Source organism: Sarcophilus harrisii, chromosome 2, assembly GCF_902635505.1.
Source record: "Sarcophilus harrisii chromosome 2, mSarHar1.11, whole genome shotgun sequence".
NCBI classification, from domain to species: Eukaryota; Metazoa; Chordata; class Mammalia; order Dasyuromorphia; family Dasyuridae; genus Sarcophilus; species Sarcophilus harrisii.
Window position 1 is genome coordinate 474,845,306 of NC_045427.1, and position 17,199 is coordinate 474,862,504.

A 17,199-nucleotide genomic window follows, 5' to 3' on the forward strand; every position below is an offset into this window, starting at 1 on the left:
AGAACCACCCAGTCCCCAGAAATTGGAATAGAATTATTTAAAAGGCAGCAGTATCATAGAGCCATTTACAGAAATTTCCATCCACATCTCTTCCAAACAAATGTTTCCTTGGTCTTTATTTATATACAAAGAACAAAATCATTACTATCCAACAGCCAGGCAAGCTTGTGAGTCACCCACCCCCAAATCCATTGTCTTTGGGTTCAGCCTGTGGTAGCAGGAAGAAAATCAGTCTTGGTATTTAGCTTTTTCAAAAAGGATGTAGAGTCAAAAATGATATTTTAAAATATAAGGAAAGAACTGGACAAGTATCTTTGAGAAGCAGGTAAAAAAACTAGGGTTTCCATTAAATACAAGCTTCTAAAATGTAAAAATTCTCATGTAGATTCCCACAACCTATATATTAGTGAAACCCTAAACTAGTACCTAAGCACTATTTTATTTTAGTAGCCGATTAATGGATTTATTTTTATCTGCCTTTCCTTGCCTTTGTTCTTTATTGGATATTGTGAAAGTGAGTTGTTCCTTTCCTCATTGAAATAGGAGAGAAGAGTTTACAATGCTAGCTACTCTCTGTATAACTCAAATCTTGGCTCTGTGTGATGTGAAACCAGCTTTTGGGTGCAGATTTCAGAAATTCCAATAGCTACCTTGCCTTTTCATAAAATTATGAGTGTACTACCTATTACCATAGTTACCTTTACAGTATATACATGATAGGATCACAAAGTTTGAGGTGTTATTTGTTAGCAGATTTAATGCTGGTAAAAGGGGTTGAATTCCTGACCCTGGAAGCTGAAGTCTTATAAGTACAAAGCAGGATGGCCACAACACCACTTCCTGAGAAGTGGCCTTCCCTGACTGAAGGGACAGGGAAGTCATTTAACATCCTTGACCCTTTCATTTTTTAGACTTTTCCCTGCCCTTGCTCACAAACGCCTATTTATGCCAATCCAGAGTGGTGGGTTGTGTTCCATTAGAAGTGGAGTGAGAGCACAAATTCCATCAGCAGAGGATAGCAAATTTGGTCACAGCTGGGCTGATTTTCTGCTGGTTATGGCCTCCTTGTGATGATCAGTGGTATCCAAGTCCCTGCACAACAGCATGCCGACTTCAGTACCAAGGTGGTCCATGGGCATTTTAGGAATAGCCCCCAGCCATCTGACTGGTAGCTGCATTGCTGCCCATTCCTTTCCAGGCTCGAAAGCTGAAGAAAGCACTCACCCCATAGGCGATCATTACAACACATGTAAAGAACTGAGAAGAGAAAAGGACTATATGAATGGACTGATGATGAATGAATCGGTAGTGAATATCATAAGGAAAAGGAGACAACAATCTGCTTGATTTGACTAGCAAATGAAATAAAATTTTGGTGAATTGGAGCAGGCCATTTACCAGAATTTTAAAGTATCAAATGACAGCCAGATAAAACTAAAGTCAGAGAGCTGATAAAGAGACAATCAGGAGACCTGGATGCTGTCCTGGTTTTGCCCCTAACTTTTTCTCCTGTGTAAAATAAGAGGATTAGACTGATTGATCCCTAAGGTCCTTGAGATCTATATATTTAGTCAAAAGAAAGGGGGGAATAAAGTTTCCAGAGAGATATCCTGGGATCAATCCAGATTTAACTCAACCTCTGCATCTGTGAAAGGAAAATTAATGTTCTGATGTCTATAGTTGTGAAATTTAAATTAATTCTTCACAGTTTCTTACATTAGGAAAGTAAACACTAGAAACATTTTCAACCAAAACATTAAGATTTATTTAATTGGGGCAGTTAGTTGGTGTAATGGAATAGAGCACCAGCCTTGAAGTCAGGAGGATCTGAGTTCAACTCTGGTCTCAGACACATCTGTGCTGAGTGACTCTGGGCAAGTCACTTAACCCCAATTTGCCTCAGGAAAAAAAAAAATTGGAGCCACCCATTCCTTAATATTCTGGTTGAGATTTCATTGTAAACATCTTTTTAAAATGTAAGTGGGAAATCATAGCTCAGTTCCCTTTGCATTTTTAAGAAAAAGGAATTAACTACAAAATAAAATGGGTTTGACCGGAAGGGAAAAATAGTTCTGCCACTGCACCTTTCCCTTTTCCAGATTTGTGATTTGAGTTATGAATATATAGTCATGTCCAACCTTTTCCCACCCAGACCTCACCCTCCATAACAGTAGAGGACAAGACCAAAGGGTGACCAGGCACTTACAGAAGCAGCAGCCCTCTTGTCATATATATAGGAACCAGCTATTGATGTTCGTTGAACTGCAACAGCAGCGGTGATGAAACCAGTAATGTAGAGAACTGTAGCACTTACGTTAAATATCATTAGCTAGGGGAAAAGAGATGAGAAAAGCTTAAAGCAAGAGATGCCAGTTTCAGCAATCCAAAAAGCAGCACATCCCACCTCTGATACCAGCTAGCTATGTGACAATGACAAATCCATTCATTTTCATCTGTAAAATGAGGATCCCTGTACTACCTCCCTCTTAATACAACTCTGAGAATCAAATCTTGAAGTATTGTATCCTAGTTTGGTTTTTTTTTTTTTGGCATTTGATTTTCACTTTGAGGAATACATTTATCTGTGCATTTATCATCTAAAGCCTAAAAGTTTTTTCTATTAGACAAAATTTTCACAAGATTTAACCCATAGCTAGCTGAGTGGGGAAGCTGGGGGATGAATAGGGTAGGACTGATGATCTCCCTTTCTACAAACCAGAAGAATATGCAGTTGAGGTATCAGAAGAAGCCAAAAGAATGATATCAGGCCTTTGTCACACTTAAGCCACTCAACTGAAAGCTTTAATAGATAAATCCAGCATGACAGTATATTTGGATATGGAGACCATACACAAAACAAGCTGTCATCACAAAATGATTGTATTATACAGCAAGCTAAGAACACCTGGGATAAGTCTCTAGTCTGTAACCCTTGAATTTTCTCATCTAAAATGGAAATGACAAAACTTGTTCTATCAGCTTTTTTGGGACTAGATATAAAAATGAGGTATGTAAAAGTGCTTGACAAACTAAAAGTTGTAATCCAGTATCATACTTGTGGGAACTGAACTGGCTTAAAAAAAATCCTTCCCTGGCAAATTTTCTCAGTATCAGCACATCAATTTGTATTTCACCAGAGGGTGGGTAAAAGCCCACACTGAGTCACACATGCTCTCTCCTTCCTCTGGCTACAAAAGGAGCTTACTAGATGACTCTTCCCCAACAAGCTCTGTTTTTCCAGGAAGATTCCAAGAAAATCTGGCAGGTGTTCTTAAGTAGAAGCCACAGTACCAGGAAGAAAATGAAGCCTCCTTTGGGCTCCACCAGGTGTGTTATTTAGGCCACAGTCTGAGTGACCATGGATGAAGAATTTCACAGCCGACCTAGGGTGGAACCCACAATTCTGAGAAAAAGAGCTAGAGAGAATAGATTCTGCTTTTGGGAGGCAGAGAAATGAAGACAACTGGTGAGACACCTGAGTCTAGAAGAGGGAAAAGTGGTAGTAATAAAAAGCCATTTACATGATTTGTTAACAAATGACTATTAGTCCATTCAAAAATGCATCTTCTACCCATCTGCTCCCATTATGCTATGTAGATAAGCGCACATGTTCAAGCATTGCTGCATATCAGGCAAACAACCCAGCGAATTGGAGGCTGTAAAATTTTATCCCCCCCACTCCTGGTAGCAAACCACCTCTCTGAACTAAGCACTACTTGTACTTTACTGTCCCCAGTTGAAGGTAATGCTGTTTTAAAGTAGGGGGTCTTCAATCTGACCAACGTGGGGGGGGGAGGAGTTGAAAAATTTGTCAAGAGGTATAGAGAATATTGCACTCTGTTATTCCTCAGGAGTAACAATATTTACATCCTTTCATAATGAATATTGAATATGTCCTTTCATATTGAATAAGAAAGCTTACTGAAAGCTAAGACTGAAAAAGTTGGCAATCTGGCTTAGAAGATGAAAAGAATATCTGAAGGCAATGATAGCTAAAAAACTGCCAGGTCCTAGAGAAATTCTAAGTTGCTAAAATGGGTAATTAAATGGGACCATAGAAACTTTCCTGAAGAGTTTTTTGGTTTTGTTTTGTTTTAGTTGCAAACTTTCCTGGACAGGGAATGGACAATAAGTCCTGGGAATCTATGACTCAGTTAAGTCCTCTTTTCGTAGTTCTAGGATTTTCCTTCCAGTCCAGTTTTGACAGTAGAAGGAAGACAGGCTTCTAATCAGTGATGTAAAGATCTAACAAAACAGTTCTGTCTCTGGAGATGACTCACATTTCCTGATTTTAAAAAGTCATTGAATTTAGAACAATGCTGCCTATTCCAAGCTTTGCTTATCTTAAGATCATGTGCCTCTTACCCTTTGAAAGCTCCAGATCCCAGCTGCAGGGATTCTTTGGATCACAAATACAAATAAGGAGGCCATGGGGGAAGCACAATAATGAGTTCACATTTTTCAGAGCTGAATTAGGATACAGAGGGTTACAGAATCCTGTTACATTTGTGTCACAGAATCATGGGTGAACGCTTCTGGACAGAACTCTCAAATGGAAAGCTCTGCCTTTGATGTTTTCCTTATGGTCTCTGGGGTAGAAAAGTATGAACTGATGAGGATATTGCCAGTTATAATCAGAAATGCTACCAGCCCTTTTGCTCCGCTCTAGACCTCCACAGTAGGTTCATCATTTCTCTACTACAAATGAAATCTGGATGCCAAAGTCCTGCAGATGCCAGAACTTTTCTCTTGACACTCATTTAAGCTTTTACTGTGATCTTAATCACCAAAGGCCCAGCAGTGGCATAAACTTGACTTGGGAAGATCTGAAGGCAAAACCCATATACTCCCTTGCAATTTAAAATTGCCTTTTAAGGATCACCTCATTGGACTCCTTCTCAAGCTAAGATTTAAACATTTGAAATTATTTTTTATAAGAATGGCACCTACTATATTATAGGTTCTGTGCTAAATACACAGTAAAATATATACATGTAAGTGCACAGCTACTATCTCATTGGATCTCCAGAAAAACCCTATAAGGTAAGTGCTATTATCCACATTTTACTATTGAGGAAGATGAGACAAATAGGGTAGGTGACTTATTAAGGGTCACACAGTTACAAGAGTTGGAGGCCACATTGGAAGTCTGGACTTCCTCACTCCAGGCCCTGTGCTCTTCCTGAGGACCAACACCAAAGCTACTACAGTAGCCAAGAGTAGGCTCTTTTAAAGTTCCATTTCTACCCCTGATGCTTACTATACAGTTGTAGTCACTTAATCTCTCCAGGCATTTTCATCTCTGAAAGGACTGGGCTGGATGGCTTTTTAGGGTCCTAGAGACCCGTGACCTTAATGGTCTAAAAATCCATAATGTTTTCAGTCAATTCCCTATCAGACAAGGGCAAAAGACGCCATCTCCGGCATTAACCCAGTGCTGGGTGCCCAAATTTGTTTAATGAATTCAAAGCTCCAACCTTGTTTTGGTGGATGACTTTCAAGCCTCTTGCCAATAACTCAAGAGACTGAAAAGCCTAAATGTAATAACTAGTTTCCAGCAATGCTGCTCTCAAATGTTGACATCACAGGCCACTCCCAGTACTTACCACCAAAGGCCAGGGTACCATGTAGAGTTTCAAATGGAGTTGCCACACATAAATGACAAAGAAGATGATTGTCACCAGCCAGAGGAAGACTGCTACAAACATCACCCAGCCATAGATTGAGTAGTAGTGATAAGGGGTGTTTGCAATAAGGGCCCAAGCCAGCAAACCCACCACCTGGAAGGGAAGAACAAAAACACAGAATCAGGAGTCAGATTCCCCTCCAGATGGAACATGGCCAGGACTGGGAGGTGGGACGTGATATAGATGTTTAAGCCTCCATGCCAGTTACTATCCTTTATTCTCTCAGACTCATTGGGCAGTAGGAAGGATCTAGTATTTTATGAACAGAGAGCCAAAGATCTAGAGCACTCATGGTCACACCTTGGAAGGGACCTACCTAATACTGTTATGCCACAGTTCTCTTTTATTGTCCTGACTCAGTCTCCCTAATTATCTTGACCCAGGCCTGACTTAGTTTCTCTGCTTCAGTTTATAATAATCAGCTCAAAGCTCAGTCCTGCAAAACTTCCCCTCCCTCTTTATCAGAATACTTGATAAGGATAAAAGATCTTATGTTTTAGAATATCAGAATGCCTTTCCCCATCGCAAGCTACCAGGATGTCAGATACCATCTTAAGATGCCTCTCCCCATCTCCAGGGTTCTTCCTCATGTTAGGTCATCTCATCCCCCATGCCCTGTCAGAACTAGACTGTCAAGAGTCCCATTCCCCTCTCAACACCCTGACCCCCGCCCCTGCCTCGGTCTACTCCCTGAGTCTGAGCTATGTGTCCATAGGTCATTCAGAACTCCCATTGTTTGCTGAATTCTTGGAAATAGTCTCATTCAGCCCTGGGACCAAACTATGGATCCATTTAGTCCCAGTAAATCTTTCCCTTTTAAATAAAATATTAAATCTAATCTCTATCTTGCCTCAGTTTCTTCAGCATTACAATATCACTGGAAAACCTGGCTTCCCTGCCAGAAATCTGGCTAGATTTAGGAACACCAGCATGTTAGGTACTAAAAAACCCAAAGGAACTGCTTTCACAATAACAAGGTCCTCCCTAGACATAACATTCTCTAGCCTTATCCTGCTGGGTTCATGTGAACTAAGGCAAAATGGCCTCCTTGAAGCCTCAGTTTCCAAATACAATTGAGAGATAGGAGAGGTTGTACCAGGTTACCTTTATTCTCTCTTTCAGCTCTGACATTGTATATTCAACTTGAGTGAATTTGTGACTAAGTGACAGACAAGCAGTCCCACATGACATGATCCTGTCAATGCTGGTTGCTTCTGGTAAAACGAACCACAATGAGCTGGGCAGATAACTCAGTATCTGAGGTCTCAGGAGCCCAGATGAACCAGTTGTGTTTGAGCTCTGACAAAAAGCAAAGGCTTGAAGTTAGTTTTTAACTATCTAAAGCTTAAAGAAATCCATACCAAAAGTGGGATGCTGCCTAGGAGCCCACTGATTGGCAAACAAATTATGGCATAAGAATGTCTGGGAACACAGAAATGATTGTGGAGATTTCAAAGGAACTTGGGAAAACTTGTATGAAGCAATACAGAGGGAAGAAAGCAGTGACAACAGAGTCGTACACAACGACTACACTGTAAATAAAGCTAGCAGAAGCAGCAAAATTGGCCAAATATAGTAGTCAATGTGCCATATGTTAAAAAGGATACATCCTTGTCACAATTGAGTTAATGATTGGGGGTGGGGTGGAATATGCTTTGGAGGGAGGTTTGTGGGTTGGTTTGGGTTGGTTTTTAATATCTGTAGTGATAACCAAAAAATGCTTTCACTGCAACTCAATCTTAATAATTGAGAGGTTAAAAAAATTTTTTTAAATTAAGTGCTTACTATGATAAGCACTGGAGATGCAAATAGAAAAGCAAGGCTGTTCCTGTTTACATTCTGACATCTTGTCCAGTGTCACTAGGCTTAGTGAACCAAAGTCAGGGTTTCAAACTTAGTTTTCCTTACTCCACCGCCAGCTCTCTCCGGTATGCCACAAGGTTTCTTATGCATTATTAAAAAGAAGCAAAGCCACCAGCAAGATTTTAGGATCCCTCCAGCCCAAGCTTCTAATTATAATAAGGAAACTGTCTGAAAAAAGTTGGGTTCAATAGTCCTTGGCCAGGGGGGGAAAAAAACAGAAAAATCTGTTAACTTGCCTTTATCATTTTCGAAAACAAGATCCAAGACTTGTCTGGAAAAGTGAGTGTGTGCATTTTGCCTGACAGCATGGCGCCTCCTAGACCTATAGCAGAGCCCAAACTCTCTTCCTCACAGGCCCTAATGCTTTAATATAGTAGTATTGAGGGGGCTTACAAGATCAAAACTTTTCAAAATAATACTAGTATTTTTTTGGAATTTAAAAAAGTTTCTAATGCAATAAATATACATTTAACACACAAATCTTTGGGGGGAGAGACACTCCATTTTTTAAAAGTATAAAGCAGTTCCCAAAACCAAAAAGTTTGAGAACTGCTGTTTTTAACAGCTGCCAGTTAAAGGGAAATCCAATCCTTAATATGGATCATCTATGGGGACAGGTGCAAGGAAGCCTGCTACCACCCCCACTCCTCCTGCCCTTGTTGGTTCTCCAAAGTACTGAGTTGGAAGGAACTTCAGAGGCTCTCAGTTGCTAGCCCATACCTAAAGTTTACCCTTTTCAAGATACACATCTGACAATTGCATTCAGTTCACTTTAGGGAGAACAGTGATAAGCTGAAGAGCACTCAGAGAAAATAATGAGGATTAGAAGATCCTCCAAATCATGCCATATGAGGGATTGGGGGTGTTCAGTCTGGAGAAGAGAAGACTTAAACATAATTACCTTCAAAAATTTGAAGGGCCAGTATGTGGGAGAAGGATTAGATTCTTCCAGTCTCTGAAGAGAAAAATTTGCACCAATGGGTAGAAGTTGTAGAAGTTGGGCCTAATTTAAGGAAGAATCCTGTAATAATTAGAGCTACTCCCAAATGGAATGAGCTAAGGAGGTAAGTTTTCCCTCATCAGAGATTGTTGAATAAAGACTGGATGATCACTTGTTAGTAAAATATGTAATAAATTCTTGTTCAGAAAAAAAGGGAAGGAAAACAAGTTTCCAGAGAGTAAAATAAAGAATAATTTAGAGGACAAAAGGATTGTGGTACAGAATCAAAGACTCACTGGAGATTAGAAAGCATGGAATTATAATTAATAGTAGAATTCAGAGCCTCAGAAACAAGAATGGAGAAGGCAGACTGAAAGTCACAGAAGGTTGAGGATTGACAGACTATCTCCAGACCTGTTTTGTGGAATTGTGTCTCTTTGGGGACATATGGTAAGATAAGGCTGTATCAGTCAATAAACATTTATTAAACACCTACTCTGGTGCCAGGCCTGGAGAAGGAAATGGCAAACCACTCTAAGGCAAGAGACAGTCCCTACTTCCAAGATACTCAGTCTAGTGTGGAAGACAAGAGGAAAACTACATACAAAATAAGAAATCAAAGGAGGGAAGGCCCTAGCATGAAAGGGGATCAGAGAAGGCTTCTTGGAGGAGGAGGCCTTTAGCTGGACTTTGCAGAAATCCAGGAGGTAGAGAGGAGGAAGGAGAGCATTTTAGCTATGGGAGATGGTGCAAATGCCCAGTGTAGAGGCGGAGCATGTTGTTTGAGGGACAGCTGGAGTCCAGGGTCATGGCATGGCAGAATTTGGGAACAGGAGAAAGACTGGAAAGGTAGGAGGCCAGGCTATGAAGGCTTCAGATGCCAAATGGAGGATTTTGTATTGCTCTCAGCGAGGATGGAGAGTAGCAGGGGGAGGAGAATGTGTGAAGTGGCCCAAACTATACTTTAGGAAGATCAATTTGACAGCTGAATGGAAGACGGCATGGAGTGGTGAGATCTGAGGGAGCCTACTGAATCATCCAGGTAGGAGATGATGAGGGCCGGGGTCAGGCTCTTAGAGCAAAGAGGGAGAGTATGAGAGATATTAGCAGAGTAAAATCGACAGAACCTAGCAAGAGGGGGACATGGGGGTGGAGAGACTCTATCAAGAGGGGGACATGGGGGTGCAGGAGAGAGAGGAATTGAGATTGACATCTAGGTTTGAGCCTGAGTGACTGAGGATGGGGTACCCAGTCAGTGACATTCTATTTCATAGCAGAAGCTCTACAAATACACTTCTCTGTGTTTGTTTATACTGTCGTTTCTCAAAATCTCAGGTCAATTCTATCACAGTCCATCTTCTTCCCCTGAGAGCAGGGAATTTCCTTTGCCTTTCTTTGTCACTCCAGCACTTAGCACAGTGCCTAGGACATAGTAGGCTCATAATAAATGCTTAATAACTCATTGACTTCACCTATAAAAGAGAAATAATAGCCTCTGTCTAGCTTCTGTTCATTAAGAGTGTTATAAGACATCAATGGTTGTGAATAGTCATTTCAGTCATGTCTAATTCTTCATGATCCAACTTGGGATTTTCTTGGCAAAAATGTACTGGAGTGGTTTGCCATCCTCTTCCCCAGCCCATTTTACAGATGAGAAAACAGAGGTAAACAGGGTTAAGTGATTTATCCAGGATCACACCATTAGTAAGTGTCCAAGCCTGGATTTGAATTTAATTCTTCCTGACCCCAGGTCTCGAGCTCAGTCCACTTCAACATCTAACAGTAAGGCACTAAATTAACATGAGTTAATATCATCACTGGAGTATTATACCTATTTTAGAGGTGAGAAAACTGGGACGGAGAGAAATAATGCCTCTGGAAACAGGAGGAAAACAAATGTGAAGTTCGAGGCTGTAGCTGGAATGTGGGATGCATTCCCACATGTGGGACTAGTGAGAGAGATATCTTGAGATAGGCTATGGTGCCGTAGGCTCCAGGCCTTCACAAGTTGCACAGGGGCAGGGGTGGCAGTGATACCCTTTTGGCACAAATCACTCTTTCCATTCCAGCCCTCCTAACACCTGAGCCTGCCTCAAGGCAGGTTTCTTTTAATGATTTAACCAGGGCAAACCGGTTTTTCTGCCTACCCCCTACCCCAGAATGGAGCACTCTTCTCCCGATACCCCTAAAATCTAAGCTCCTAAAGCTTTCCCAATTTGACCCTAGGAACCCATAGGAGGGGTTTAACTTGAAATTCTGAATTCTGAAAATGTATTTTTAGATTAGTAAACAAAACATTTAGGATAAGGAATCCCTATATTGAGTGCTGGGCAGCAAGGTGATGTAGGGGAGAGAATACTGGGCCTGAAGCCAGGAGGACTCATCTCCCCAAGTTCAAATCCAGCCTCAGACATTCTACAGCTGTGTGACCCTAAGCAAATCACCTAATCCGTTTTTTGCTTCAGTTTCCTCCTCTGTCAAATGAGCCGGAGGATGTGGCCAACCAAACCAGTACCTTCCTAAGAAAATCCCAAATGAAGTTAGGAAGAGTTGGACTCCACAACAAATAGCGAGGACCCTCCACTCCCAAAATGATTTTTTAAAAATCCTGCCATGTTAAAATCCCTGAAATCAGATCATTACAGTCCCAAACAATGAGGGTAAACAAGCAGTGCAGTCCTGCTGACTGGGCTGGGTAGAAGCCAGGGTAGAAGTAGAACTTTTGATAGTGAGACAGATAAGGCCTTAGAGGAAAAAAAAAGAATAGTCTACTTCTGCATGGCACTTTGTGGCTTACAAAGCTTTGCTCCTGATAGTGTAGTAAAATAGGCAAGACCTTTATTATCTCCATTTTTTAGACGAGGAAAATGAGTATTACAGCTCACGAAACTTGCCCACTGTCACTGACGGTAAATGGTGTGGCCACCAACCAACCCCCAGGCCTCTAGACTGCAGGAACCCAAGTTATAAACAGCAAGTTCCCGTCCTTCCTTATCCCCTCTTGGGCATTCTGAGGCCACACCCAGAGGGCCTGGCTGGTGAGGTCACTACAATGGCTCCAGTGCAGCTTGGGGTCAGTTCCTGGACTGGGGAACTTTTTTAAAAGCTGAGGCACAGATTTCTTAAAACAAACAAACTTCTTTAGACCAGTTTTTTTTTAAAGGAATGATGAAATACTTCTCTCTTTTTATCTTTTCATTATTTACAATAAATATTAGATTCTTTAAAATATATTTGTTTATTGTGATATATGACGGTGATAGATTACTTTTATGCTGTAAGAAATGATGAAGGGAATGATTTCAGAAAAACCCAGGACTTACATAAAGTCAAGAGTAGAACTAGATCATTGGACCCAGTAACAGCAATACTGTAATGACGATCATTTGTGAGAATTATCTACTCTGATCAAAATCCATGACAGTTCCAAAAAACTCAAGATGGAAAATGCTATCCACCTCCAAAGAGAAAACTACTAAATTCTGAGGACAGATTGAAACTTTTTTTTTCCACTTTATTTTTCTCACTTAAGAATGCAACACAACTAATATGAAAATGTTTTTCTTGACTTCATAAATACGTTGTTTCAGTGGCGTCTGAATCCACATGACTCCATTTGGGGTTTTCTTGGCAAAGATACTGGAGGAGTTTGCCATTTCCTTCTCCAGTCCATCTTCTAGATGAAGAATATAGGCCTATAGGGTTAACTGACTTGCCCAGGGTCACACAGCTAGTAAGTGTGAGGCTGGATTTGAACTTGGTCTTCCTGACTCCAGCTATAATGTTCTATCCACTAAAGTACCTACAAGTGACTGCCTATAAATAGGATTGCTATTATATTTCTTATCTTCTTAATGGGTAGGGCATGGGTGGAGGGAGGGAGAAAATTTGAAACTGTAAATGAAAATAAAGTTCTCTCCAGCTCTAATAATGAAATAAAATATAACTGTTTACACCTTTGTCTTTTCTCCTTGTCCAGCAGTGTGTGTAGATTGATGATAGATATAGACATGTATTTATGTATGTATATGTATAGATATTTGGCAGGGGGAGGATTATAATGGGCATTACAATAAATATTAGGGTAACGATTCCAAATATAAGCTTTGCTGTTAAAGTAAGATGTTTTCTTTTCCATTCTCCAATTGAATGGTCAAAGGATATGAACAGACAATTCTCAGATGAAGAAATTGAAAGTATTTCTAGCCATATGAAAAGATGCTCCAAGTCATTATTAATCAAAGAAATGCAAATTAAGACAACTCTGAGATACCACTACACACCTCTCAGACTGGCTAGAATGACAGGGAAAGATAAAGCTGAATGGAGGGGATGTGGGAAAACTGGGACACTGATACATTGTTGGTAGAATTGTGAATACATCCAACCATTCTGGAGAGCAATTTGGAACTATGCTCAAAAAGTTGTCAAACTGTGCATACCCTTTGATGCAGCAATGTTACTACTGGGCTTATACCCCAAGGAGATACTAAAGAAGGGAAAGGAGCCTGTATGTGCCAAAATGTTTGTGGCAGCCCTCTTTATAGTGGCTAGAAACTGGAAACTGAATGGATGCCCATCAGTTGGAGAATGGCTAAGTAAGTTATGGTATATGAATGTCATGAAATATTATTGTTCTGTAAGAAATGACCAGTAGGATGAATACAGAGAGGCCTGGAGAGATGCTGAGTGATGCTGAGTGAAATGAGCAGAACCAGGAGAACATTTTATACTTCAACAATAAGACTATACAATGATCAATTCTGATAGACGTGTCCCTCTTCAACAATGAGATGAACCAAATCAGTTCCAATTGATCTGTAATGAACAGAACCAGCTACACCCAGCAAAAGAACTTTGGGAAATGAGTGTGAACCACTGCATAGCATTTCTACTCCCTCTGTTTTTGTCTGCTTGCATTTTTGATTTCCTTCTCAGGTTAATTCTACCTTATGTCTAAGTCCAGTATTTCTTGTGCAGCAAAATAACTGTATGGATATGTATACATATAATGTATTTAACATATACTTTAACACATTTAACATGTATTGGTCTACCTGCCATCTAGGGGAGAGGTGGGGGGAAGGAGGGTAAAAGTTGGAACAGAAGGTTTTGCATTGCTGAAAAATTACCCATGCAGATATCTTGTAAATAAAAAGCTATAATAAAAAAAATAAATTTTAAATCAAAAAAGGGAAAAAAATTTAAAAGATTTTTTCTTTTAAATTATTGTTTTACATGATTACTTTCTAGTGACTTCTTTCCTGACCCCAACCACAGACCTTTTCCCTATAACAAATTAGTACAGTCAAGCAAATGAAATAAACTCACTATGTCCAAAAATGAATAGTCTACCACCTCTCAAGAGATGTGGGAGCATATTTCAGAGGATCTTTCATTCGCTGAAGTAGGAACTTATTACTATCACAAAGTCTTTAATTATTTTTCTTTACCTTTCAGTAACCACCATATGAATGTTCTTGTTTTGTTTACTTTGCTATCAGTTCATGCAAATCTTCCCAGGTTTCTATGATTTTGTAATTTTTTTATGATGCAATAATATTCCATTATATTCATATGCCATCATGTTTTTAGCCAATCCCCAATAGAATGGCACCCATTTTCCTTCCAGTTTTTTGTCTCTACCAAAAAGTGCTACTATAAACAATTTTGTATTAACAGAATTTTTCTTTTTCTCCATGGTAAAATCTCTGAAACGTAAAAAAACAAAACAAAACAAAACAAAAACCCTCAAATGTACACAAAGAATAAGACTAATTATAGGCCACATTTAAATTTTACAGTTACTGAAATGGCCTGCATATAGGTGCAGGAATCTTCCGTCACTCAACTGGAAGATTCTTATAACAGTCTTTGTTCAGGGCTGGGGGAGAATTGAGTACTTGGCCCAGGGACCCCCCAATATCAGCAGCTTATGAGACTTGAATGATTTCCTCTAGCCTCAGTCCAGGCATCAAAAAATTAATTGACTTCTGTACTCAGGGGGCACTAAACTGAATGACCTCCTCAGCTCTCTTGTGCTTCTGCCAACACTCTAATGCAGGCCCTCCTTACTTTACCTGTTTGAACTATTGCACAGTCTGCTGATTAGTCTCCCTCCCTCAAGCCTCTCCCCACCCCAGCTTCCACTCAGCCCCCAGAGTGATTTTCCTGTTCTGTAACTGATTGCCGGTGGCAGGAAGTGGGAATTCATCTATTTTTCTCCTCTGAGCTTTGAAGGGATGTTAAGTTAGACTACAGGCCTGGTGATCCAGCCAAGGGACCACTCTGAAAATGGCCAGGTTTGTCCAGGCTCGGGGCCACAACTGTCAGCTGTGGGCCACCGTTCTCCACCCCGGGCCGTTTCCTCATCTGTAAAACAAGGCTGGATGAGATGATGGCCAGAGTTCCGGCCTGCTCGACAAGGTTTAACCTTTGAACGTTTTTAAGCCAACACTGCGCTCCAAGGTCCCCTCCACCTCTGGATTCAGTGCGTGGAATCCCAGTCCCCAGCCCAAGTTGGGGCAGAAACAGCATTTTAGTTTGGTCTGCTCTCCCCCTTCCTGCCCAGTGTTCTCTCCCTCCCACTTCTCTTCAACCATTTACTCAGAGGCTTCACATCATTGCAGAAACTGTTAATGTGCAACCAGAGATCCAGAGGTGAAAGCCATGACCACCAGCAAAAAGGCCGATAAGAGTCCCCAGCTTCTGGGCGACAGCGAGGGCCATATGTCCTACAAGGGGCTCAGACTTCATCCAAAGGCCCCCCTTCCCGAGTCCTCCTGCGTGAGCCAGGGGCCAGGGGGGAAAAGCCAGGGCTATAAGGCTATCCCCGGGACGGCAAGGGGCAAACCATCCCCCTGTAGAGTGGGAAGCATAATCCTAGAATGGCAGAAGTAAAGACTTTTATGAAAAGAAACAGGCACAGAAAGGAGACATCTTTGTCCAAGGCTACACAGGGGGTCAAGGCAAGAGTTAGGAATTCTCATCTTCTGGTCTAGCTTTCTAGCCAACACAATATACATATGTATGGGTGTGTGTGTGTGTGTGTGTGTGTGTGTGTAGAGACAAGAATATGTGTTCAGAACCTCAGATCATTTAGTCCAACTCATACCTCACAGTTTTCAATACATTGTACTTCATATTGGATGTTCAGTAGACATCTTAAACTTAACATCCAAAACAGAATTCATTCCCCCTAATCTTGCTGCCTTCCTTATTATATTATATGTTCCTTTTATATTATTATTATTCCTAATAACCTCCTTATTACTATCCAGGGCACTGAAGGGATTAGCATAATAAATGAAAATGGGAACTGAATGAATTATGCTAACACGATCTTATAACTCAGCTATGGATCTAGCTTGTTCCCTTTCTATTCAATTATGGACGAACCCAATTTCTATCTTATGAGAAAACCACATCATTCAATTATGGGAATGCTGAGGGAACCTCATTTCACTGTTTGAACCTGTGTGGTGGGGGAACTGGACTACTTCTACCTGCTGCTTGGAGACCTTAATTAAGGGCCTAGATTATGCTGACCAGAAACCCAGTCAGATCCAAAGACAAGGAGTCTTCTCACAATTGTACATGTCAAATAACTCCTATGTCTTATTAGAAAACTGATCGATCAGTTACTGTTTCCATGCCCCTTTGACGGAATACAGATAACTTGGGGAATGGGACACCTCTTCTTTTGATTTCAGGGAATTGCTTCTATTCTCTTCTTCCTCTCAACTTGGAAAATCCCAAATCTTTCCTTCAATTAGAAAAACTAATTAATGGTTTTCTTTTAATTAATTGGTCTTATTTGTTTGTTTTTAATGCACTATCTGTCTCCCTTCTATTCAAGGTCCAATGCCAAACTGAAGAGGTCTGGTCCCAGTTTGTTGAGCAATCGACACACACTGCATGATAAATAAATATGTTTAGAAGCTTGAACTTTCGTTTCCTCAGTCATTTCAGCTTTCACCTGCCACAGCACCACCATCTTATCAATCTCTCAGGCTTACAGCTAAGTGTTATCCTTCACTCTTCACTCCCTTTGGCCTTCCTCATCCACATCAGTTGGCAAGATTGTCCATTTCCCCTTTGCAACATCTCTCATATATACTTTCTTCTCTCCTAGTATTACCAATACTCTAATGCAGGCCCTCATTACTTTACCTGTTTGAACTATTGCAATAGACTGTGATTAGTCTCCCTCCCTCAAGCCTCCCCCGACTCGAATCCAATTTCCATTCAGCTGCCAAAGTGATTTTTCCTAAAATGTAGATCTATTTCACCCTGTCTCTTTCCCTTTCCCTCCCCTCCTCTCCTATTCAACAAACTCCAATGGCTCAAGAATCAATTCAGAATCCTCTATTTGGTATTCAAAACCTTTCACAACTCAGCTCTCCCCCATTCCCATTTTTCCAGTCTTCTCACACCTTGCTCCTCCACTGTATATTCTTCCATCCAATGATGTTAACTTTCTTGATGTTCCATGAATAAGATACTCTGTCTTGGCTCTGGGCATTTTTTCTGGCTTTCCCCCAAGCCTGGAATGCTCTCCTTCCTCATCTCAGTCTCCTGATTTCTTTCAATTTCCAGCTAAAATGCCATCTTTTCTCCCCTCTGCCTCTTCCTAGAAAAGACAAACAGCTAATATCTTATGTTACTTAGTTGGCTTAATTCAGAATCACTCTTAGCTTAAAGTTTTTT

The 17,199-nt window shown here is 40.7% G+C and overlaps 1 protein-coding gene across 2 annotated transcripts in view; it reads right to left on the minus strand.

Annotated features, from left to right (window-relative positions):
- Window positions 1-90: 90 nt before the first annotated feature.
- Window positions 91-17,199, minus strand: part of PLLP (plasmolipin) — a 35,856-nt gene continuing 18,747 nt past the window's right edge. The window contains exons 1-4 of one of the 2 annotated variants that reach the window (XM_031954560.1): window positions 6,792-6,948; window positions 5,607-5,780; window positions 2,207-2,329; window positions 91-1,257 (exon numbers count right to left, since the gene is read on the minus strand). In XM_031954560.1, coding sequence (XP_031810420.1) covers window positions 1,141-1,257; window positions 2,207-2,329; window positions 5,607-5,780; window positions 6,792-6,878 — 501 coding nt within the window. In that variant the 5' untranslated portion in view covers window positions 6,879-6,948 and the 3' untranslated portion in view covers window positions 91-1,140. Of the gene's footprint in view, window positions 1,258-2,206; window positions 2,330-5,606; window positions 5,781-6,791; window positions 6,949-17,199 lie in introns of those variants that run through there. The other variant, XM_003757276.4, reaches the window with a different exon arrangement.